A 25,200-nucleotide genomic window follows, 5' to 3' on the forward strand; every position below is an offset into this window, starting at 1 on the left:
CCTAGGGTCCCCGTTGACTGACTGACCCTGAGGGCCTGGGCACTGGGACTGTGTGAGAAACTACCTCGCCAGAGCTGGAGAACTGGAAGGCCCAGAGGAGGCCACGCCCCAGCATCTGCCTCTGACCACAAACAGGTGGAGTATTCCACTTTGCCTCACCTCTGTTAGCAGGAGGGCTGGGGAGGAGTTCCAGGGGAAGAATGGCTTTGCATTGAGTGCCGCAGATTCCCTCCCACTGACTTCCGCCTCCTGTTTGAGGCATCTGTCACTCCTTATACTGGTGCCAGCTACTTTCTCCTTCCTTGACTTTATTCCGACCTGTTTTCCCCCTGCTTTTCTTTGGGCTCTTCATATCTTTTTTTTCTTCTTCCCCACTTTCTCCCTTGCTTTTTTCCTCACCTCCTTACGTCCGGGATATGGTTGTCACCCTCCCACTCCTTATTGCTCTAAAAAACCAAAACAGAGAATAAAACAAAAATAAAAACCCAGCTGGTCCTATAGCAACCTCACTGAGTGTGCAGACGACTCCCAGCTTTGCGGACAGCCTACCTGGATGGCTATGGAAAGCATGCAAGGATTCCTCCATGGTCGTAAAGGGCAGGTGGATTATAGGTAGAATGTATACTGTATACTGATTGGGACATTTACTGAGTCCACCAGAAGATGCAGGCTTATTGCACTAGCATTCATACACATCTATTCACTGAGCAAACAATGCCATTCTCTTAGGCACCGAGCTATGTGTTATTGCTTAATATGGATACAAAGGTCAAACTACATCTTTAGCCTTCCAGGAGGGTAGGTGCTGGCTCAGTGACAGGCATATGGCGTTGTGGGTGCCTGAGAAGGAGTAGCTCACTATACTGGGAGTCATTTGTCGGGTAGAACTGTTAGATTTGACAATAAAAAATACAAGGTACACACAGATTTGTACCATATGTTTATCTGGTAATGCTACAGAAAGAAAAGTGGGTTACGTTTTGTCAGAGCCTGAAAAGGATAAAGGAAAGCTAAATGACAGGAAAGAGTTAAGCAGGCATGTAGCCTTGACTGAGGAGAAAATATATTACATTGTCTCTTGAAATTTTACTTTGGAATTTTATTTGCTCTTTATGTCAAGAACCATATCCAAGCTGCCTTGAGAAATAGAAAAGTAGACAGTATCCAAATAACTGCCTTGACTTTTCTGTTTCTGCTTCTATAAACATGATTGCTTGTTTTTTTTTAAATCAAGTAAGTGGGCTAGACAGATGGCCCAATTATTAAGAGCACTGGTTGCTTTCCCAGAGGTTCCAGGGTTGATTCCTAGCACTCGCATGGTGGCTCTCAACCATCTGTAACTCCAGTCCTAGGAGATCTAACACCATCTTATGGCCTTTATGGTCACTGCATGCATGCGGTATACAGGCCTACATGCAGGCAGAAAACCATACATATGAAGTAAAAATAAAGTTTAATTTGAAAAAATGAAAATTGGGAAAAGTAAATTTTCTGCTGGAGATTCATAACCACACAGAGTAAAGTTCAAAGCCCACTAATCAGAAAAATGCCCAAAAGTGATGCTGTGTTGCCAATAAAAACTGTATGAGGCACATGTCTTTACTCCCAGCTCTTGGGAGACAGAGGCAGGATGACTCTGTGAGTTTGAGACCAGCCTGATCTACAAAGTGAGTTCTAGGACAGCTTCGGCTGTTGTTCAGAGAAATCCTGTCTTGAAAGTACAAAAGCAACAACAACAACAACAACAAAAACCCAAAGCAAAGCAATAGCAAAAACAAAACAAAACCTGGATGAGACGACAAAGGATTGGAGTACTATTATTTGAAGCACTAGCTCAAGTGCTATTGACCATAAAGCTGAGGTCTCCATCTTTCCAAGTGCAGTTTGGTGATCTCCTTCTGTGACAGTCACACCACTGAAAGAAGGTATAAAGTTTTGCATTATTACGAAAAAAGTGTAGTGTCATACTGGTTGAAGTTATACAGCCCACATCCATCAGATGATGGAGAACCTTAAAAGTGAGGGGGAGACTCCAGGTCAGCCAGGGATACAAGGTGAGATCCTCTCTCAAAATAAAACCAGGGGGATTGCCAAAGTTATAATTAAGCAAAGATAATTATAAACTGAATTTTAGGAACAGGCTTTTGTTGGTTTGCTTCTTGAAGCATCTTTTTCAGTTTCAGGAAGTCCCATTTATTAATTGTTGATCTCACTGTCTGTACTAGTGGTGTTATGTTCAGGAAGCTGTCTCCTGTACCAATTCGTTCAAGGGTACCACCCACTTTCTCTTCTAAGAGGTTCAGTGTGGATGGATTTATGTTGAGGTCTTTGATCCACTTGGACTTAAGTTTTGTGCATGGCTATAGACATGGATCTATCCGCATTCTTCTACTATGCCAGCATCCAGTTATGCCAGCACCATTTGTTGAAGATCCTGAAGCATCTTTTTAAGAGGGACAACAGTGGAATCTGACCAGTTGAAATAGGATGTGCAAGAGTGTTTGGACGATGGTTATAGGAGAGGAGAAAGGAAGTGCCAAATCTAAGACTCATTTGGGATTGGGAAGTATCACAGTGGTAGAGCACTTGCCTAGCATGCAAAAGGCCCTGGGCTCAATTTCCAGTACCGTCAAAATAAAACAAAGAACCCAAGACATGCTTAGGAATTATATTAATGGGACTTGGCAATTGATTAAATGAAACACTGTAACAGGCCTTTTCTTTTTCTTTTTCTTTTTGTTTTTTTTTTGTTTTTGTTTTTGTTTTTTTTTGAAACAGGATTTCTCTGTGAAACAGTCCTAGCTGTCCTGGAACAAACTCTGTAGACCAGGCTGGTCTTGAACTCACAGAGATCTACCTGCTTCTGCCTCCCAAGTGCTGGGACTAAAGGCATGTGACACCACTCTTTTTTTTCCTCAATATATGTATTTATTTAAATTAGAAACATGAATGCTTCACATGTCAGTCCCAGTTCCTTCTCCCACCTCTTCTCCCTTGTCCTTCCACCAGCCCCCCAGCCCCCCACCCAATCCCCACATCATTCCCGAGAGAGGATGAGGCCCTCCTTGGGGGAATCTCCAGAGTCTGTCATTTCATCCAGGGCAGGACCTAGGCCCTTCCCCATGTATCCAGGCTGAGAGAGCATACCTCTTTGTGGAATGGGCTCCCAATGTTCATTTGTATGCCATGGAAAACACTGATTTACTACCCAAGGCCCCAGAGATTTCTGAGGCCTCCTCACTGACACTACATTCATGAAGTCTGGATCAGTCCCCTGTTGACCTCTCAGCCATCAGTCTGGGGTTCAAGAGCTCCCCATTGTCCAGTCAGATGTCTTTGTGGGTTTCACCAGCACGGTCTTGACCCCTTTGCTCATCACTCCTCCATCTCTGTCACTGGGTTCCAAGGGTTCAGTTCAGTGTTTAGCTGACCATCACTCTTTTTGTTTTGTTTGGGGGGGCTTTTTCTTTTAAGCCACCAACCAGCTCCCAAATCATGACACGAAGACTTATTACCTATGAATGCTCAGCCAAGCTTAGGCTCGTTTCTGGCTACTTTTTTTCTTTAACTTAAATTAACTTGTTTCTCTATATCTACCTTTTACCTAAGGACTTTTAACCTTTCTTTCTCTATGTCTTACTTTCCTGCTTCCTCCAGTGTCTGTCTGTCTGTCAGCTGCCTGGTTTTCCATCCTGGGCACATCCCTCTCTCCCTTGTTCTCTTCATTCTTCTCTCCTATTTATTCTCTCTGCCAAGAAGCCCTTTCTCTACCTAGCTATTAGCCATTCAGCTTTTTATTAGACCAACCAGGGGCCTTAGACAGACAATGTGAAACAAATGCTACACACCTTTACATAATGAAACACACATCCTTATATCATTAAACAAGTGCAGCATAAACAAATGTACCACATCTTTCCATAAAGTAATTCCTACAACAGTAAAGCATGCCTGGATTCTAGGGCTGACTTGATTGTCTGGGAAGATGGTATTGCTACCAACGGAGATAAAGAAGGTTTAGGGAGCAATGACTTAGTTTACTTTAGTACCAAGTGTTGCAGGCATTTGGTATGTGGGGGCAGTAAATAGTTGGCTATGTGACTCTGAAGTTCAGTGAAGCCAGTAGGGTGAAGGTAGAGTTCTGGGGAAGTATTTAAAAGTAAAAAGTGGATGAGATCCTCAAAGAGAGAACAAGAAAAAAAAAAACTAGGGACGAGTCACAAGAAGGAAGTGAGAGAATTCTAAAGAGGCAAGAGAGGAAGGCATCACAGAAAACAGATGGGATTTTCTAGGAGGACAGGGCGATCAGCCATGTCAATGCAGTAAGAAAGCTCTGATTACATAAAGGATGGTAAATGACCTTCAGTGTTTAGGATGTAGCTCCCATATAGAACTGGCACTCAGCATGTACAAGGCTCTCGGTTCCATCCCAGCACCAAAAGGAAAAGGAAAGGAGCTATTGACATTGTGATCCCAGGAAAGCATCACACAGGCTCCTTCAACCACCACTCCCATTTATTCAGTGGCAAACATTCTGTTAGCGTGTATCCTAAACACACATTCTCCCAGAGCTCAGCAGAGGTTCTCACATCTCACTCCTGCCAAGTGCAAACCATTCATTTCAACTGTGCCTCGTGTCACCTGGAAATTACAGGCCACATTTGGATGCTCCCCGCATTCATCACTTGGGGAGCCTTTCTCTTTGCCAGTGTCACCTTAGCAGCAGACAAAACCAGTGTAACTTTGTTTTGCAGAGGTAACTGCAGCCATTCACAAGGCTTAAATAGGCCACCGTGTGGTCTTCATCTCCCAGAGGTGAGGACTATCAATTTTTCCTTTTTCTCCTAGTAGCACTAATACACACTGAGGATTGCGACATAGTGATGGATTTTCTTTTAGATTCTACTGTTGTTCTTGCCATGTAACCTTTGGCCTTTTAGTCCTTATTTTCTTTTTCAGTAGATTTGTATATTTATTATGTACACAGTGTTCTGTCTGCATGTATGGCTGCATGCCAGAGAGGGCCCCAGATTTCATTACAGATGGCTGTGAGCCACCATGTAGTTGCTGGGAATTGAACCTGGGTCCTCTGGAAGAGCAACCAGTGCTCTTAACCACTGAGCCATCTCTCCAGCCTAGTCTACATGGTGAATTACAGGAACGCATAGTGAAATCCTGTAGAAAGACAGGGAGAAAGAAAGGAAGGAAGAAAATCAGATTTTTAGAAGTCGTGTGTGTGGGAGGTATGCCTTTGTGTGTGATGTATGCATGTGTATGTGTGTGTGGGGGTGTATATACACATGTAGAGACCAGAGAGAATGTCAAGTATCCTCTAAGGAAAGGTTTCTCACTGGACCCAGAGCTTACACCTGATTTTTTACATGGGTGCTAGGTATCCAAACTCAGGTCCTAATGTTTGCATAGTATCTTAGCATTTCTATTGTTGTGAAGAGACACTATGACCACAGCAACTCTTATAAAGGAAAACATTTAATTGAGGGTGGCTTACAGTTCAGAGGTTCAGTCCATTATCAGCATGGCGGGAAGCTTGGTGTCATGAAGGCAGACATGGTACTAGAGAAGGAGCTGCGAGTTCTATATCTAGATTGGCAGGCAGAGAGAATGACACTGGGCTTTCCTTTCTTTCTTTCCTTCCTTCCTTTCTTTCTTTCTTCTTTCTTTCTTTCTTTTTTTCTTTCTTTCTCTCTCTCTCTCTCTTTCTTTCTTTCTTTCTTTCTTTCTTTCTTTCTTTCTTTCTTTCTTTCTTTCTTTCTTTCTTTCTTTCTACTCTCCTCAGCTGAGTATTCTGGAATCTGTAGTTGGGCTATTTGTAGCTGTTTGTAGAGTATTTGCTTAACGGGTACAGGGCCTTGGGGTTTGCTTCCATCACTGAAAAAAAACATCTGGTTCTCTGCCCTTTTCGTTGTCTGTCCTGTAATCTCATCTTTCTCCAAATGAACTGTGTCCTCCTGAGAAGTCTGGACCTGTTATTCTTCTGTGTATCCGCAGTACCCGGTAGAACCTGGCACATAGGAATCGGTTTCACTTAGACTTTGAAAAGTTTTACTGAGAAAGGGGCTCAGTTTCTATCTTCGCCCTGTCTTCCTCTGGTGGAGCTGGCTGCATGCCAAATGGTCAGCTACAGAGTGGGGTGAATGGGGTGGATATCATGCAGGTGCCACTAGGTTCTTTCTACAAATAAATGTTCCCTAGTCTGAGTCCTCCACTTTTCCCTTTCCAAGGTCCCTGCTCAGCAGGCCACGTCCCTCCCCTCCCCCCCTATGGTGCGCGGCCGCTGCTCCCCGCCCCAGTAGGCGTCTCTGTGTCGGCCAATCAGCGAGCGCATGTGCAAAAGGGACTAAGTAAAAGCCCTCCTCTGGTGGCGAGATTGGTGCAAGATGGCTGCGGCGTGTCGGAGCGTGAAGGTAGACTGCTCTGCGCCTCTAACGCTTTTTTTTTTTCACCCAGGCTAGGACAGCGCTGGCAGGAACTAAAGAGGAGAGATCGGTGCCTGGAGGAAAAGGGTCCTGCTTATCCGGGTCTGGTTTTGTGGTGGTTGGGCTCAATAGGTGAACATCAACGTCCAACTGCATATGTGTGTGAGGGGTCACAGAGAAACCCGCGCGGGATGAGACACGCCCCCCCTTCCCCGCGGTGGCAGCGGTGCGGAGAGGAAGCATATTGGGGTCCCTGACTGCCCCTGCGTCTTCGCAGAATTCAGGGACGGGCAGGTGAAAGGGTGGGGGTGGTTTGAACAGGAGCAGTTCATTTCACGTGTACCTCTTCACAGGGCCTGGTCGCAGTAATAACTGGAGGAGCCTCGGGCCTTGGCCTGGCTACGGCCGAAAGACTGGTGGGACAAGGGGCCACAGCTGTGCTTCTAGACCTACCTAATTCGGGGGGTGAGGCCCAAGCCAAGAAGTTAGGAGAGAGCTGCTTGTTTGCCCCAGCCAACGTGAGTCAAGACTACCAGAGTGTGCTTGAGGAAACTTGGAGGGGGGAGGGTTCTCCCTTAGAGTGCTGTCTGGGGTTGGTCAGATGGCTTAGCCAGTAAAAGCGCTTGCTGCCCACCATAACAACCTGAGTTTGATCCCCAGGACCCACATGGTATAAGGAAAGAACTGACCCTGACCTCCACACATGTGCTCTAATGCAAACATGCCTGCACATACATACAAATAAATGTAAGGGTGGTGAGTCCCTCTCCCTTTTGACCCGAGTCCCTGATCACATGATATCACCTGCAGTAAGAACTCTAAGGCTGGGCCTCAGCATAATGGGCATGAGGACCGGACACACCAGGATTTCCTGGAGGAGATAGGAACATTTGGAAATGCCTATCTTGCCCAGTGATTTTATATTTACAGAGTTTACAGAGTTGAAAAACCTTACCTCAGCAAGGAAGGGATTAAAAAAAAAAGATAGTTCATGTTCCTGTGAGTAATTCTCAAAACAGGGTGGTATTGGAATATAGCTCAGTGGTAGAGTTGTTGCCTAGCATGTGGGAGACCCTCAGTTAGTCAATACTGCAAAAGGGAAAAAGCAAAACAAGGTTGTATAGTGCCCTAATCCATAATAGCTGAGAATTACCGGGGGCTTATCACTCCAAAGAGAGAATAGATTTGAAAAATGCTTTGCAATACTTTTCCATAGTACCTACCATTTTCCCTTTCTCTCGTTTTAGCACAACTCTCTCTTGGCCTTCTTTTGCTCACACAATTCTGTTCCTACTCAGCTCTGTTCCCATTCAAGGACTGGCCTTGCCCTCCTCTCTAAGGTCAGTGCTGTGTGTATGCCAGAAAATGAATACCTTTCCTTCATTTCTCCCTTTCAAGGTGACCTCTGAGAATGATGTTCAAGCAGCTTTGACTTTAGCAAAAGAAAAGTTTGGCCGTGTAGATGTGGCTGTCAACTGTGCAGGTATTGCAGTGGCAATTAAGACATACAACCACAAGAAGAACCAGGCCCATACCTTGGAGGACTTCCAGCGGGTTCTCAATGTAAGGCCTTGGCAGATCTCCAGGGGTAGGAATAAGAAATGCCTGGCTGTGGGCATTCAGCTTTTAAGCAAACAAAAGGCCTTACATCCTCTATCATGGTTCTACCCACCCTCTAGGTGAATCTCTTAGGCACTTTCAATGTCATCCGCCTGGTTGCTGGTGAGATGAGCCAGAATGAACCAGACCAGGGAGGCCAACGTGGAGTTATTATTAACACTGCCAGTGTGGCTGCCTTTGAGGGTCAGGTATGTGGACAGGGGCAAAGTTCTTTTTTTTTGTTCTTTTTTTTTTGAGAAAGAGTTTCCCTGTGGCTTTGGAGGCTGTCCTAGAACTTACTCTGTAGACCAGGCTGGCCTCGAACTCACAGGGATCTGCCTATCCCTGCCCCGAGTGCCGGAACTAAAGGTGTGCGCCACCAACGGCCAGCAAGAGGGAGTGCTAAGTTCTTGTGGGGGCTCTCCCACCTATGATCTCCTTCCTTTTTCCAGGTTGGACAAGCTGCATACTCTGCATCCAAAGGGGGTATAGTGGGTATGACACTGCCCATTGCTCGAGATCTGGCTCCCCTAGGCATCCGTGTGATGACAATTGCTCCAGGTAAACACTTCTTTCTCTTTTTTTGCCATACTTAGAATTGGGTGGGATCTGTAGGCAAATGAGAGAAGATACCCACTACCTATATATCAGCAGCTTATCACTAGAGCGAGGAAGCAGCAGGTAACTATGAAAACGAGACTGATCTTTGACCTGGTGCTCTTGTCCAGGTCTGTTTGCCACCCCATTGCTTACCACCCTTCCAGAGAAAGTACGGAACTTCTTGGCCAGCCAGGTGCCCTTCCCCAGCCGACTAGGTGACCCTGCTGAATACGCTCATATGGTCCAGACCATAATTGAGAACCCATTCTTGAATGGAGAGGTCATCCGCCTTGATGGGGCCATTCGAATGCAGCCTTAAAGGTGACGGCGGAAAACCACCAGCTTCTTTCCAGCTTGAAGGAAACCTAACAGCCATTTTGTAACTCTGCTCCAGTCACCCTCTGTGCCTAATAAATTCTCAAACGTACAGGATGTGAGCAGTCTTGTGTACAAGGGGAACTAAGGTGGGGAAGAAAGTGAAGGCTCTGAAGTGGATACCCAAGAGCCCCAGCCTGGAGTGGGAAAGGTGGAATCTCACACTTGTATCCTGTCACAACACATGGTCATTGTAGTGAATAACTTTATTACCTAGGGTAGAAAGTGGAGGCTGAGTTTAGTTCCTCCCACTGAGGAGAGACTAGAGATAGGGGTGTGCAGCATTTTCTTTTCGACTCCTAACCACCTGTGAGATTGACAGGCGAGAAGGGAGGTGACCACCCTGAGCTCAGCGGCTGCTGGTGTTGAACTGTAGGTAATACTGGGCAGTAGGCTGGTTGGTGTAGATGACTGAATTCAGATAATTTTGCCTGTGAAAATCAAAGAGCACAGGTGATGTGCTTTCCCTGCTCCTGGACCTTGCCATTCCTCCCCACCTACGCCCTGCCTTCCTCCCCATTGCTACCCTCTAGAACTCACTGGGCTTGTTGCTCCCTAGCCAACTCCTGGTTGAAGGAGCCCAGCCCCCTTCGAAATTCTGCACACAATTCTCTCTCCTGCTCCTCCAGCTCCAGCATTGCTTCAGCCAAGCGTCTGTTTTGGCATCCCCACTCAGCTTCCACGGACTTTTCAGCTCGGTGCTGTTCCTTTTTCTCTTGTCGTTGTGTCTCTTGAGTTTTCCTGATAGCGGCTCGCTGCTCTGGAGTCATGCCCTTCCAGCAATAGGGCAGGACCCGGTGAGGAGCTTGGGGGCGCTGGGCAGCCTGAGGATTTTCGGTCAGTAAATCACTAGTGATTTGCTTCTTGATCTCCTTGATGTTGGCCTCCTGTTGCTGCTGCTGTTCACGGCGCTGCTTCAGGGCCTGCTTAGCTGCCTGGTGGGGTCCCCAAATGTAAGCATTTGGGGGCCCAACCTTAAGAAACTTACTAGTAATCTCAGAGAGAACTGAGAGATATAACATGGATTTTTAATGACTCTAACGGTATGATGGAGGGGTATAGAATGGCCTGGGAATTTCTCTGCACTTAGTCTGAGAGGTCAGGGATGAAAGGTCAATACCTATTCTTAAGTTAGTTACACTGTATCTGGAGGTAGGGAGAGAGGTGACTTATGCTTTAATAGGACCTTAGGTGGGAGGGGAGTCCTTGAGTAGATGAGAATGCTTGTACTGGTTAGAAATGGGGTGTGAGGAGGAAGTTGTGGTTAAGGTTCCCCGGGACTTGGTTTAGGCATCGGGGTGGGCTTAGTGCACTGGATAGTTCAGGACATACCTGGGCCTTGTTAGCATTGGCCATAGCAGTCCTCATGGCTGCTCGACAGGACTCCTCCAGCCTGGCCAGTTCAGCAGCTCGAGTGTCCGCGGCTAGGCGCAGCTGGTCACTAAGCAAAGCTACACAGAGAAATATTGCCAGGACATTGTACTTGCCTCTTCTAGTCCCCAGTCCCAGTTCACTCATTAGCTATTTGTTTGACATACTTTATATTTGTGTATGCAGATTTGAGTGTCAAAGTTACAGTGATATGGAAGGAGTTACTTTTTTGGGGTCAGGGGTAGCCAAAGCACAACAACGTGGGTAACAATATAGTTCTGCTGTGTTTGAGTTATATGGCCTTAAGTAATTTCATCTCTAAGCCCCAGTCTAAAGGTTATTTGTTGGGTTCTAAGGATACTACAGAATTAGCTCCTGCCTCAGAGAACTCCTTGCCTAGTCCAGTGTGGTGGTCTGTGCCTAATTCCAGCACTTGGGAGACAGAGGCAGGAGGATCAGAACTTCAAGGTCATCCTTGGCTATACAGCAAGTTCAAAGCCAGTGTGTGTCCTGTGAGACCCTGTCTCAACACCCCCCACACCAAAAAAACCCTCCCTCTTTGGTGGAGACAGATCAAATATGACAACAACCTGGTAAGGCCAATGGCAGAGATGCACATAAGCCTATCAAAGGTTTTGAGTGTTAAGGAAATAGCTCAGTGGTAGGAATATGTGCTTAGCATATATGAAGCCCTGGATTTCATCCCCAGTACCAAAACAACAACGAGAAATGTAAAAGTTGAAGTACAAAGATGAAGAGGAAATTTCGTGGCAGCCATGGCCATAGCATAAGCAAAGCTACTAAATTTTCCCCAACTCTAGCCATACACTGGTCCCGCTGTTCCCAGACCCTGTCAGACACTGGTGGTTGAAAGTTGAAGTGTGTGTAGAAAGGCATGGCCCTTTCTCTAATGGAAAAGAAAGCCATGGCTACAGACTGTATCCTAATAGTAGTTGCTATTCTATGTGATGTGAATTACAATGCCTATTTTATCCTGGGACCCCAGCATTCAGGAGGCTGAGGTCAAGCCCACCCTAGACTTCATATACATAGTGAGAGCCTGTCTCATGAAATAAGTAAAAGACAAACTCAGTTACAGAGAGGAACATTCATTTGCACAAAGCAGAAAGTCATTGTAAAATGCTTCCTCCGGGTAAGTGCCAAGAAATCATGAATAGTGGCTATGGTGTCAGTTGCTGAAGGAAGTCAGGGAACTTAGGGCTTGTACAGACTAACCTTTCTGCCTCGGCCAGCCCCAGGTCAGGTGAGCTTCCTGGTAGGCTACTTACCCATACGCACCTCCTCTTCTCTGGCTGCCTGCTGCTCCTGTAGTTGTTTCTCCAGGTTGTATCTGAGCTGTTCCTGCTGCATTCGCAGGCATGAGGCCCTCTCTAGGTCCTCTCCAAGGAAGTACTGCATGCTGGATGGGCCAAGGCACGTGCTTCTTTCAAAATAAGGGGCTGGAAACTCATGGAGGTGGGCTGGATCCCAGAAGTCAAATTCGTGTCCATTCTTGAATTGCTGCCTTTGCTCCCGAAAATCTTGTACTTTCTTGGACAAGCGACCTGCCCGTTCTGTCTCTTCCTTCTCTAGCATCTGTGCTACCATATCATATTGCCCATACTTGGCACCTAGGAGTGATTGACATAGACATGAAGACATCCCAGAACACAGCCCAGTCAACCTGACCTCTATTCCTCATCTGGCTTGTCTTATAACTCCAGAGCCTCAAGCTCTATTTAGAGGCATAATTGCCCAACTTTAGTCCCATCTCTCTGATTTATACCTTTGTTTTGCCCCAGCCTTGAGTGTTTACCATAAGCCATTTCTTTGCTTTGCTCTATTGCTTCCCGAAGCTTCCGTTCTTCCATCTGGTAGTTCAGGGCGTCCACATCCACCTGGATCTCAAAGAAAGGAGCTAAATTAGAGTAGGGTCTCAGCGTGGTACATTGAATACTCTAACAGATGCTGTCTAGAAACTACCCCCTTCAAGATCTCCCTGTAGCTCTTCAGGATCCACTGGATAAACTTCTAACCCCTGAACAAAGCCTGTAAACACCTCTGTGGTCTAGCTACTGCTTTTGCCTTTATCTCTTTGTACCCCCTTTTCCGGTCCCCTCTCACGCTTGCCTTCCAGTTCTTTCCACATCTTAAACTGTTTCGAACCCACAGCCTTTGCTCTGTTTCCTCCCCTTGGAAAATCCTTCCTTCTTTATCCAAACTTCAGTTTACCCTTCAAGGCTTACTCAGGAAAGTTCTACCCCATACTCTAGGACTCATTGTCCACATTGTATTGTCATTGGTCTCTATTATCTCCTCCCAGGCTGTGAATTGTTTTAGGGTAGAAGTTAGACCTTGGTTATCATTGTATTCCCCACTGTCCAACATAGTGCTTGGTACAGAGCAGGTCCTAGGGAAATTCTTGCAACCAGGATCTCAGTCAGACCACTCAAACTTCAGTTTGTTTGTGGTCAGGTAGTATCCTTTGATTTTTTTAAATTTGACATCTCAGTGCTTTATTTGGTTTCATTTTACAGAGGAGGACAAGATAGGTTATGTACCATAAAGCCACATATATAATAGCATACCTGACTTTGAACACAAGTATGGTGTCTTTTCTAGATCATTAGGCTGCATCCACCCATTCAGCAGTCCTTTTTTAATTAAAGCAATCAATATTTTCTCTTTCATTATGATTCATTTAAAACATTTTAAAATAGTACAAAAGGGCATACAGTTTAGTGAAGAATAAACATCCCTTTAGTCTCTGTCCCTCAGCTTGGTTCATAGTTGTGAAGGTTAATATTGTCAACACGGTCTAGTAAGACGGTTCAATGGGTAAAGTTCAAGCCTGAGAGAGTTTGCTACCAGAGAGTCACATGGTGGAAGGAAAGGGCTGACCCTCACAAGCTCTCTTTGGACCTCCACATTCGTGCTGTAGCGTGCATAGCACCACATGCCCCATCCCAAATAAATAAAAATACATAAGATATTGTCAGCTTGGTAGCATCTAGAATCATTTAGGAGAGAAACCTTTGGACATGCGTATGAGGAAGTTTCGAGATTGGATTATTTTAAGTGAGGGAACCTGACATAACGTGGGCAGTACCACATCACAGACTAGGGTCCTGGACTGAATATAAAGGAGAAAGTGAACTGGATTCTTCTTCCTAACTGTAGGTGCAAAGTGACTAGCCATTTCCTGCTCCTTCCCCCTAATAATGGACTATATACTCAAACTGAGCCAAAACCAAACCCGTCCTTCCTTGTGTTTGTCATAGTAACAGGAAAAAATAGCTAATATATCATATTTAGCCTTGCAGCAACCCCTTAAGAACCAGCTACAGTCCAAGAGCTGACCAGAGAGCCAGCTGTTACCCCATCACCTGTCCCTGCACAATCCTGACTTCCTAAGCCTGCCCGGGCATATGAGGGTTGGTTCTCCAGCTCCTTCCTTTCTAGTTCTAGGGCCTTCTTGAATCCAGAGGGTTATAATACACTGCTACATTCCTTTCTAGACATAAGAGGGAGTTAACTTCAGTCTCATAAAGTGGTTTCCATTACCCACTCACCCCCATGACTCGGTTCCGCACATTGAAGAATCGGCATTGTCGTTCCTTTTCTCGAATTCTTCTAGCCTCAATGGCTGCTATCTCCTTGGGATCTGGTGAGAGGTCTAACTTGTACATCTGGACCAATGAAAGGTGGAATGGACCGTTAATGCTGGCACTGTCCTTCCCTATACTGTATCTCCAGTTCTTTCTCCCTTGTAACATCTTACATGCTACCATCCCAATTTTACTTTCTGATGTTCCATACCCATGTCCTCAATCTCTACTGTGATCACACTAAGTCAAGCTTCAGTCTAATGCCAGACAATGTTCTCAGAATCCTTGAGGGTCTATTACTCCAATGCTATCCTCTCTGCCCTGGCAAGTTTGACCATTGCACTCCTTAGCTTAAAGCCTTTATAAGCAGGCCCAGGTGCAGAGAATAAGAGACTGCACAACACTTAGCTCCAAATGGGACATCTATATCATATCCCCTCCTCCCAAGGCACAAAACCCATTGCAAAAGGGATGGAAAGACTGTAAGAGTCAGAGGTGGTGGATGAATACAGGGAAATGGTGTCTCTGGACATAAGCAGAGGCATTTGTTTGTATGAATTCATGGGAGTTTTGACAACAGTATGCACAAGCCCTGGACAAGCTCAAGTCAGACCAAATCCCAGCATTCAGAAAGGAAGTGGGCACCAAGACTCACCCCTAGTGAGGGAGCTGTTGGGAATTGATAGCTGCTGGAAGAAGTGTTCTTTAAGAGTGTTTAAAGTTTTCTTTAAGAGTGTTGAGCCCGCCGGGCGTTGGTGGCGCACGCCTTTAATCCCAGCACTCGGGAGGCAGAGGCAGGCGGGTCTCTGTGAGTTTGAGACCAGCCTGGTCTACAGAGCGAGTTCCAGGACAGCTTCCAAAGCCACAGAGAAACCCTGTCTCAAAAAACCAAAAAAAAAAAAAAAAAAAAAAAAAAGAGTGTTGAGCCCACTCTTATTTTTGTTTGCTTGTTTTTCAAGACAGGGTTTCTCTGTGTAGCCCTGGCTGTCCTGGAACTCTCTCTGGTAGATCAGGCTGGCCTTAAACTCAGATTTGCCTGCCTCTGCCTCCTGATTATTGGTATTAAAGGTGTATACCACCCAGGCAGATCTCTGAAAGTTCAAAGCTAGCCTGGTTTACAAATTGAGTTCCAGGACAGTCAGGGTGGTTACACAAAGAAACCTTGTCTGTAAAAACAAAACAAAACAAAAAAACCCCACATTCAGTATCCAATAATATATGGTCAGCACAAATTGGACTTGATAGGTGAAAAAAATAAAGAGCACATAAAGTTGGGTGGGCAGGGAAAGGTGGCTCGATCTGGGAAGAGTTGGAAGGGGGTGAATATGATCAAAACATTGTACAACATCCCCAAAGATCTAATAAAATCTTTGTAAGCAGCTTTAAAACAAGTGTCGAAAAGATAATGTAAAATAAGCCGGGCATTGGTGGCGCACGCCTTTATCCAAGCACTCTTGAGGCAGAGGCAGGTGGATCTCTGTGAGTTCGAGACCAGCCTGGTCTACAAGAGCTAGTTCCAGGACAGCCTCCAAAACAATACAGAGAAACCCTGTCTCGAAAAACCAAAAGATGAAGAAGGAGGGGGAGGAGGAAGAGGAGGAGGAGGGGGGAAGAAGAGGAGGAATGTAAAGAGCTGGAGGATGGGGAGGGGTACTGTGTGATGCCGTCTTTTAGACTTGACAGGGCCATGCACTCATGAATTCACAGCAGCTGTGAATGAGACCTGTACAAAATCAACTAATGAACCTTCCAGCATGGATGGGTGAGGAGCTCATGAGGCTCCATCCCTAGTTGAAGTGCTATTAGAAGTTGATGCCTGCTGAGGAAGAGTCAATTTTTTTTGCAGGTCCATTCCATGCAAATGTAGGAAGTACTATTGGGGAGTTACAAAAAAAAAAACAGGGGGATATGATGGGGGTTTAAAGGAAAGAGAGGTTGGAGTGGGGATGGATATGCTCCACATTCATTGACACATCTATGAAAGTATAAAAGAATTTTTAAAAAGGCCACACGTGGTGGCACATGCCTTTAATCCCAGCATTTGTGAGGTAGAGGTAGGTGAATCTCTGTTTGAGGCCAGTCTGGTCTCCATAGTGAGTTTCAGGACAGCCAGGGCAATGTAAAGAGACTGTCTCCCCCACAAAAAAAAAAGAATAAAAATATTAAAACCAGCCAAACAGCAACTAAAAACCCCATGTAAAACAAATATCGCCCTATTCTAAATTCATAAAGATATTCTCTCTTATTATTCTACAATTCCTAAAGTTTTGCCTTTATCATTTGTTTTTAATACATTTGAAACTGCATTTTGTATATATTTAGAAATAGGGATACAGTTTAATTTTCTCCCAAGTTCCATCTCACCTTTAAAAATAGTAAACATTTAAAAATTATATGAGATTGTGGCCTTTGATTATTTTATTTCTTCTTGTTGACTGTGGTTGTTTTCCTAACAGCTTCATTTTTGGCTTCCATATCAGATTCTATCAACTGAACTTTCTCATGTTCCCAGACTCGTTAGTATTCTTCCCAGCCTTTAGACATTATTTAAAAACAGTTACGGGGCCGGGCGTTGGTGGCACACGCCTTTAATCCCAGCACTCGGGAGGCAGAGGAAGGCAGATCTCTGTGAGTTCGAGGCCAGCCTGGTCTACAAAGTGAGTTCCAGGACAGCCTCCAAAACCACAGAGAAACCCTGTCTCAAAAAACCAAAAACCAAAAACAAAAACAAAAAACAAACAAAAAACAGTTACGGGAATAGGACTGGACAGATGGCTAACACTTCCCCATCTTCCAGAGTACCAGAGTTCTCTCAGTACCCATCAGGTGTTTTACAACCACCTGTAGCTCTGGCTCCAAGGGATCTGATGCCCTGTGTGTGCGGCATACATTCATAAATAAAAATGAATCTTTAAATAGTTACAAATCTGGGTGGTCGTGGCACATGCCTCTGATTCTAGTACTCAGGAGGCAGAGACAGATGGATCTCTGAGTTAGAGGCCAGCTTGGTCTACAGAGTGAGTTTCAGGGCAGCCAGAGCTACACAGAGAAACCCTGTCTGGAAAAACAAAAGTTACAGGAATAGCTGTGGAGACAACCTTCTGAAAATGGCACTAACCTTAGCCTATAAGTTCAAAGTGTTGCCATACTATAAGACCACTAAAGGGAAGACTCAGTAGACACTCTGGGTTGCTAAGAGCACCACTTAGTAATAAGCAGGTATAAGGTTATAGAAGGTGGATGAAAGGATGAAGACTGAAAATGAGCAATGAATGGATAAGGGTAGGGTATTAGGAAGAGAGAGAAGGGAAACAGAGAAGCCAACGAGGAAGGTAGACAACGGAGAGGAGAGTGAAGAGAAAGATGGGGATAAAGGGATGGCATCAGATATATGATGCGGTGGGAATGGGATCGGGGAGAAACGTGGTAAGGAGACAGGGGAAAAGGACAAAGCCGGAGGACTGGCTTAAGGACTTGGACCCCCGGTGTTCACACAGACACCTTTCTCAGTACAGAATTCCAATTTTGAAGCTCCTAAATGGATTGGATTCAAGTTGGCTCTAGGATTTACAATGGTAGTCTTTGAATTCTGCTTTGAGAAATAAGAGAGAAGCAGGTGATGGAGGCAGTGTCTCAGAACACAACTCTTCCCCAACTTGTATCTCCGTTGTCTAGGAGTCTAGGAGTATCCTCATGCTCCTTCACACTCCAATCTCACCTCACTTAAGTCCTCCCTAAGATCCGTCCTTCTAGTACAAACTGCCCACCCCTCCGAGGGTGCCTTCTAATTCCCGACTGAGCCCTTTGCTGGAGCCCCTAGACGGGCCAGAGTACAAACCGCCGCAAAGCCCCCGCCTCCTACTAGTCCTGAGCGACAGGGAGGGCATAACCTTGCTGTGACTTCTGACTTGTCTCAGCAAGCGTGGGCTCAGGCCCCGCCGGCCCTCGGACTCTCTCCCAAAGCGATTGGAGACCTTCTGGGGACTAACGCTTCCCTAGCTCAGTCCGCTACAGCTTCGACTGTTGCGAAGCAACAACAAAGAGGGGCGTGGTCCAAACACCCACGCACGAGCCGGGCGGCACACGCGCTAGTTCAGGCGGAAGTGACTGCCCTCTGGCTCCGGAACCCGGAAATCCTGATTGGCTTGCCCTTATTATCGCGAGGTTTACTGTACACCCGGCTTGCACCGCGGTATTTCCCGCGCGGGCTAACCTCGGTTCTCAGGAGTAATCTGCGGCCTCGCCTACGGTAGCGCCGCTGCTATGGGGTTCTTGAAGCTGATTGAGATCGAGAACTTTAAATCGTACAAGGGTCGACAGATTATCGGACCATTTCAGAGGTTCACCGCCATCATTGGACCCAATGGCTCTGGTGAGATTAAATCCGGCTGCGGCCCTGCTGGCGTCGCGATCCGGTCCCCCGTCCATCTCCAGAATAGTACAACCCACCCCAAGCAACCTGAGACCTTTGAACCCTAAAATGTTCCTTGCTCCTCTTGGGGGGATTCGATTTGAACTCTCTCCCCCTTCTGCCATACACTTAATTCGAGCCCCTTCCCAAATGTCAGATGGCCGAGTTTTGTGCAGACCCCTCTGGCCGGAATGGTATGGGCGGGACTGTGCGTTGCCTCGCCCACAACCCCTCCCGCCAAAACAGGCTTTCCTGGAACTTGCTGACAGTTGTTTGGCCGGTGGCTCCTTTCCGGTCTGTATTGTACCACGTTCCTGGCCTTAAGTTCGACACATCTGGGAAATTTTGGGAATGTTGTCTCTGTCTTGGCGTTTCGTCCCAAGTAGTATACTTTCTGCTTTAGCCAGTCCCCCTACGCACTCGCGCCTCTCTGGAACGCTCCAGTTTCTTTTCCCCTCTCCAGCTGTGGCACTTTTGGAATTTGGCACTCCTCCCAGCAGAGTGGGATTCCGTTTCTCGCCCCTTACACCCCTAATAGATATTGCCTCGATTTGCCCCTTTCCTACCAGGAAGCGGTAATGAGCCTGAATTTGTTTGCTTGCTAATTTGTTGTTTCCGGTTTTATCAGTTAAGTTTATGCGGAAAATAAGCCAAGTCCGTGATCCTAGGAAACTTATTTAGAGGAGAAAGAAGATAAAGTACAAAATATAATATTTAGGCCGTTATAAATGCTCTGTAAAAAAAAAAGGGATTAAAGTTGACAGCTTAAATTGACTTTGGTAGTAGGTAAGCCTACTTTTCCAGATTTAAGCCTGCTATGGCAATATCTTAATATCCTAAAACAATATCTTAATATTACTAATTCTGTATTATATAATAAACACAGAAATACATTATCAGCTAATATCATAATATTTTATAGCTCATGAGTTCCTCTCACCTATCCCTGGAAATATCAGTTGGGAATCCAGAGATGTTCCAGTTTACTCATTTTCTAGGCTGGTAGGCAAACCTTGCCTTAATACAGTAGCTCATAGCGAATACCTTCACTGGACTCTTGTGTGTGTTTTGTTCTCTGCTTGGAGCAACGTTTCCCAACACTGGCACTTCAGCAACACACTTCCCTGTGGGGTTGGTCCTGTGCACTGTTGAATGTTTAGCTCTATTCCTGGCTTCTACCCTCTAAATGACAGCACCTCCACTCTCCAGAAATGACCTTCAAAAATATCACCAGACAACACCAGGGTCCCGATGTAGCAGTGATGGTGACAGGTTACTTCCTTCCCCAACATAGTTTAAGAACCACTGGCACCAGGTGGTGGTGACACAGGGAAGGCAGAGGCAGACGGATCTCTGTGAGCTTGAGGCCAGCCTGGTCTACAGAGTGAGTTCCAGGACGGCTAGGATTGTTACACAGAGAAACCCTGTCTCTAATAAAACAAAACAAACAGGCAAAAATCAAACAAACAAAAAAACTCCACGAACCTAAAGGGTTAATGCTTTCAGTTCCACGAAGTTTCTTGGGGTCTTCTTGTACCACTTGTTGAAATTCAGTCCCCTCAGCATTGTTAGAATTATAATCCAGCTGTGTTTTTAGTTTTTTGGGGTTTTTTGTTTGTTTGTTTTTTCGAGACAGGGTTTCTCTGTGGCTTTGGAGGTTGTCCTGAACTTGTTCTGTAGACCAGGCTGGTCTCAAACTCACAGAGATCCACCTGCCTCTGTCTCTCGAGTGCTGGGATTAAAGGCGTGCGCCACCACCACCCGGCGAATCCAGCTGTTTTTAAAAGGCCCTTTACCCTCTCTATTATTTTTTTTGAGACCAGATCGTACGGCTTCAAATTCCTTTTGCCTCCACCTCCCCAAGTGTTGGGTGTGCTCTGCCACATCTTTCTTCTGCATGGCTTTCAAAGTTTGGCTCTGGGAAGCATCCCTTGACCCTTGGTTCCCACTTTATAGATTGTTCTTTTTCTCTGACTGGTCTTCCTCCCTCCTTCCCCTCTCCCCCTCCCCCTTTCTTTTTGGTGTTTTTTTTTTCTTTTTGGTGTTTTGAGACAGCGTTTCTCTTTGTAGCTTTGGAAGCTGTCCTGGAATTCGTTCGGTAGACCAGGCTAGCCTCGGACTTACAGAGAGCCACCTACCTCTGCCTCCTGAGTACGGGGTTAAAGGCGTGTGCCAGCACAGACTTTATTTTCTTTCACAAATTTATAGTACCTGTGTTTGTATCTTCATCAGTACTGTGTGAGTGTCCTCAAGAAGTCATTTCTTGAGATGTTTTGTTAGTGAGTGTTAGTGTTCACACAGCACATTAGAAAAATGTTTACGATACTGAAGAATTGTGAGTACAAGGCTTGTGGTTGTAGGGTGTTAGCCTTGAAAAATCAAGGAAGCTCAAAGGTTGGAAATTGGTGCTTGAAAGATGAATTCCAGTTTATGTTATGTGCTAGTTCTGCTGCAACTGGCAATGCGTTGAATCTAGACTGTATAACAGTACATCTGTTCTTCCATCCATCCATGGCAGGGTTTCTCTGTGTAACAGCCCTGGCTGTCCTGGAACTGATCTGTAGACCAGGCTGGCCTTGAACTCACAAGGATCCACCTGTTTCTGCCTTTTAAGTGCTGGGATTGAAGGTGTGTACCCCCACCCCCTGCAGATCTGCTGATTGTTGAACACCAAGGTGATCTTGGTTTTTTATTGTTCATTTGTTGAGATAGGATCTCATTTCAGACTGGTCTCAAACTCTTATTTAGTTCAAGGATGGCCTTCTTATCTTCCTGCCTCCATCTCCAGAGTGCTGGAATTATAGGTATCCACTTCCACCTGGTGTAATACTGTGTTTGGGTTTGAACTGAAGGTCTTATACATGCTAGATAAGCACACACTCAGCTGGGTCACATCCCCAGCCTCACAAGATTTTTTAAAGGGGTTTAACAAACAATAACAGAATGAAGGACAATGAGCAAGGATCTTGTAGCTGGATGTTGTAAGGGAGACTGTTTTATCACCTTGTCAGTTGAAGTAAAGAACTTACTGACACATTTAACTTGAGGAATGACTAGGTTTCTTCCTCTGTAAAGTAGAGGAAATGTCTATTTCCTAAGACTTTTTTGGATAAGCTAAATTGGATAATTAATGTGAGCATGAATCACAAAGTTGCATGAATCATGTGATCTAGTATTTTTAAGAAAACATCTGATTCTGCATTGGTATTTTAACCAAGTATTAAAAAGAGTTCAGGATGCTGTCAGACGAAAGAGAAGGTTGTGGAGATGGCCCAGTCTGTAAAGTGCTTGCCATACAAGCATGAGGACCTGAGTTTGGGTTCTTAGAACCCACTTAGAAAGCTGGGTGTGAGCCGGGTGGTGGTGGTAGTGGTGTCACATGCCTTTAATCCCAGCACTTGGGCGGCTGGGAGGCAGAGGCAGAGGCAGGTGGATCCCTGTGAATTTGAGACCAGCCTGGTCTACAAAAACAAAAAAAGCAAGCAAGCAGTGTGTGGTGGTATATATACACATAATCCAGAACTGGGGAGGTGGAGACAGGAGGATACCTGGGACTTGCTAATATAGCTCAGTTAGTGAGCTTCTAGGCCAAGAGAGATCCTGTTTCAAAAAAAAAAAAAGTTCAATCAACAGTTATTTTAAAAAAAAGACACCCGGCCGGACGTTGGTGGCGCACGCCTTTAATCCCAGCACTCAGGAGGCAGAGGCAGGCGGATCTCTGTGAGTTCGAGACCAGCCTGGACTACCAAGCGAGTTCCAGGACAGCCTCCAAAGCCACAGAGAAACCCTGTCTCGAAAAACCAAAAAAAAAAAAAAAAAAAAAAAAAGACACCCACTATCAACCTCTGGCCTCCACATACTTGCACATACACACAAATTGGATATTTGAAAGAAGCTCCATATAAAAATATAATTATATAGTGATATAATTTTGGTAACGTAAATTTTTAAAACCCGGTATTTGCTAGGCGTGATGGCACACGCCCATAGTCTCAGCACTTGTGTGGTTACGGCAAGAAGATTGCTATGAGTCCCAGGTCAACCTGGGCTACATAGTGAGGACCAGGGTTGCATAGCAGGACCTTGTGTCAAAAAAATCAAAAACTTAGTACTGGTTTTGCTACCTAACTTTGTTTTAGTAAGTTTCTCTCCTTTTCCCTTGTTTGAGCAAGAGACTGGACTGAGTGATTTCAAGAAGTACAAAAAGTTTTCCCGCTGGGCGTTGGTGGCGCACGCCTTTAAACCCAGCAGTCGGGAGGCAGAGGCAGGTGGATGTCTGTGAGTTCGAGACCAGCCTGGACTACCAAGTGAGTTCCAGGACAGCCTCCAAAGCCACAGAGAAACCCTGTCTCGAAAAACCAAAATAAAAAATTTTCCCAGTATGTGGTTCAGTGGTACGTATCTGAGCAGACTCAGAAACATGCCAAGTTTCCTTTTTAATGTTTTCACTTAACTTTTAAAATGACATTTTATGTGTATTTGTATCAGAGGCTGATGCTAGTGTCTTTTTTTGATAACTCCACCTTATTTATTTCTGTATTTCAAGACAGGGTTTCTCTGTGTAACAGTCCTGTCTGTCCTGGAACTGTCTCTGTAGACCAGGCTAGCCTTGAACTCAGAGGACTGCCTGTCTCTGCCCCCTGAGTGCTGGGACTAACAGTGTGCTCCACCAACACCTATCAGCTCCATCTTATTTATTGAGACGGTATCTCTTATTGGCCTGGAGCTCAGCAACTGGGCTCTATTGCCTGGCAAGCAAGCCCAAAGTATCTTGTCTCTGTTTTCTCAATGCTAGGTTATGGGTCTACTCCATCACACCCAGCTTTTTAAGTGGATGTCCAAACTCAGATCCTTATGCTTGTGTGGCAAGCTTGGTGCATGTGTGGAGGTCAGAGGACAGTTCTACAGGAGTCAGTTCTCTCTTTTCTCTATGGGGATCAAACTCAGGTTATCTGGCTTGGTGGCAAGTGCCTTAACCTGCAGAACCATCTCACCAGCCTGTTCATACATAGGTTTTCTTATACTTTCCAAGTATTGTATTATGAACATGGATAAACATATATGTGCTAGCAGGATATGGTGGTGTAGGACTTTAATCCCAGTACTCAGGAGGCAGAGGCAGGTGGATCTCTGAGTTTTAGGACAGCCTGCTCTATATATACAAAGTGTCTCTCCTCTCTCCTCTCTCTCTCTCTCTCTCTCTCTCTCTCTCTCTCTCTCTCTCTCTCCCTCCCTCTCCCTCTCCCTCCCTCCCTCTCCCTCTCTCCCTCCCTCCCTCTCCCTCCCTGTCTCCCTGTCTCCCTCTCCTCCCCACTAAAAACATTTGAAAATAAATTGTCTTCAAGTGCTTCAGCATTCATATAAAATCATTATCCTGTTTTACTGTTTCATTACTACAACAAAGGAAATTGTCTTTGTGTCATCATTTATCCAGTTTTTCTTTAAGCTTCAAGTGTCATTAGTTGCTCAGTTTATCTAATATATATTCAAGCTTCCCTAATTGCTTCCCACTATGTCCATGTTTCTTCTTTGGAAAGAGTCCAATCATAGTTCATCTCTCAAGTTGCGTGTGATTCTAGCATGTGGGAGGCTGAAGCAAGAAGCTTGTGATTGTGAAGCCAGCCTGGACTATGTAGATATTTTTTCTTAAAATAAAACAAAGCAGAGTAAAAGATTAGCCTATACTAACATCCATATTCTATTTGCATATATTTCAGTAATATCCTTTATTCTAGAATGGTTCTCAGCCTTCCATTTTAGATATTGCCTTTATTTAGTAATGGGGACGAACCAGGGCCTTGTGTGTGCTAGTAAAGCCCTACCTCTTAGTTATACTCCTGATACAGATAGGTGTTTGTTTGTTTGTTTGTTTTTTGAAGTTTTTCTGTAGCTTTGACCAGGCTGATCTCGAACTCAAAAGAGATCCACCTGTCCCTGCCACCACCACCACCCCCAGTGCTGGGATCAAAGTCGCACAACACCACCACCCAGCTAACTTAATCACTTTTTTTGTTTTATTTTCAGACAGGGTTTCTCTGTGGTTTTGGAGGCCATCCTGGAACTAGCTCTTGTAGACCAGGCTGGCCTTGAACTCACAGAGATCTGCCTGCCTCTGCCTCTCAAGTGCTGGGATTAAAGGCGTGTGATGACCTCCCGGCTAACCACTTTTAAGTGTACAGTTTAACAGTGTTAAGTATATTCACATTTCTTGTGAAACAAATCTCTAGAGTTCTTATGTCTTGCCTCTTGGTCCAGCTTGCTTGTATTTTTGGTTGCTTGAGGTCAAGCTCCTGAGTTTACAGGGTAAAAGTAATATCTGTGTTATCATATTAAAGGTTATAGAGCAATCCATTCTATGAATACTTGTTTCTTTATATGGGGTTTTAGTTTCTGGCTACTATAAGTAATAACTGCAAAAGAACTTTTTCCTAAGTCATTGACCCAGTTTTCTGACAACAGAGTTTATTTTCTGATTTCTATTAGTCTGACATTAGAAAATAGAATAGAAAAGAGCACATTTCTATTCTCAAATGTCCTTTATTCCTTTCTCCTTCCCATCTTTCTAATGTTCTCTCTTCTGCTCTGTTCCATTCTCCCTTAGGTAAGTCAAATCTCATGGATGCCATTAGCTTTGTGCTTGGTGAAAAAACCAGCAACTTGCGGGTAAAGACTCTGCGGGACCTGATACATGGAGCTCCTGTGGGCAAACCAGCTGCTAACCGAGCCTTTGTGAGCATGGTCTACTCTGAGGAGGGAGCTGAGGACCGCACCTTTGCCCGTGTCATTGTAGGTGGGTACG

At 45.2% G+C, this 25,200-nt stretch overlaps 3 protein-coding genes across 5 annotated transcripts in view; 2 read left to right on the forward strand and 1 right to left on the reverse strand.

The window, feature by feature from the left end:
* The first annotated feature begins 6,330 nt into the window (after positions 1-6,330).
* Positions 6,331-9,063, forward strand: Hsd17b10 (hydroxysteroid 17-beta dehydrogenase 10). The gene is made up of 6 exons (XM_005085908.4): positions 6,331-6,425; positions 6,791-6,955; positions 7,836-8,000; positions 8,117-8,245; positions 8,489-8,597; positions 8,765-9,063. Exons 1-6 carry the CDS (start codon positions 6,399-6,401, stop codon positions 8,953-8,955), a joined length of 786 nt encoding a protein of 261 aa, XP_005085965.1. The 5' UTR covers positions 6,331-6,398; the 3' UTR covers positions 8,956-9,063.
* A 136-nt stretch (positions 9,064-9,199) lies between these two features.
* Positions 9,200-18,033, reverse strand: Ribc1 (RIB43A domain with coiled-coils 1). Of its 3 annotated transcripts, none has more exons than XM_040744010.1 (7): positions 17,829-18,033; positions 13,955-14,071; positions 12,199-12,280; positions 11,672-12,013; positions 10,344-10,462; positions 9,552-9,946; positions 9,200-9,442 (listed from the first exon to the last, which is right to left on the reverse strand). In XM_040744010.1, the coding sequence occupies exons 2-7, from the start codon at positions 14,069-14,071 to the stop codon at positions 9,361-9,363; spliced, it is 1,137 nt and encodes a 378-aa protein (XP_040599944.1). In that variant the 5' UTR covers positions 17,829-18,033; the 3' UTR covers positions 9,200-9,360. The 3 variants fall into 3 exon arrangements, with proteins under 3 accessions (XP_040599944.1, XP_005085963.1, XP_021078567.1); XM_005085906.4 differs by having other exon boundaries at positions 17,881-18,032; XM_021222908.2 differs by lacking the exon at positions 17,829-18,033 and adding an exon at positions 14,646-14,771.
* Positions 18,034-18,173: 140 nt separating this feature from the next.
* The window catches only part of Smc1a (structural maintenance of chromosomes 1A), a 44,045-nt gene continuing 37,018 nt past the window's right edge, over positions 18,174-25,200 (forward strand). Inside the window, exons 1-2 of the mRNA XM_005085905.4 lie at positions 18,174-18,362; positions 25,003-25,191. Coding sequence (XP_005085962.1) covers positions 18,254-18,362; positions 25,003-25,191 — 298 coding nt within the window. The 5' untranslated portion in view covers positions 18,174-18,253. The remainder of the gene's footprint in view (positions 18,363-25,002; positions 25,192-25,200) is intronic.

This window comes from Mesocricetus auratus, unplaced genomic scaffold (assembly GCF_017639785.1).
Source record: "Mesocricetus auratus isolate SY011 unplaced genomic scaffold, BCM_Maur_2.0 Super-Scaffold_100003, whole genome shotgun sequence".
Taxonomy (NCBI): domain Eukaryota; kingdom Metazoa; phylum Chordata; class Mammalia; order Rodentia; family Cricetidae; genus Mesocricetus; species Mesocricetus auratus.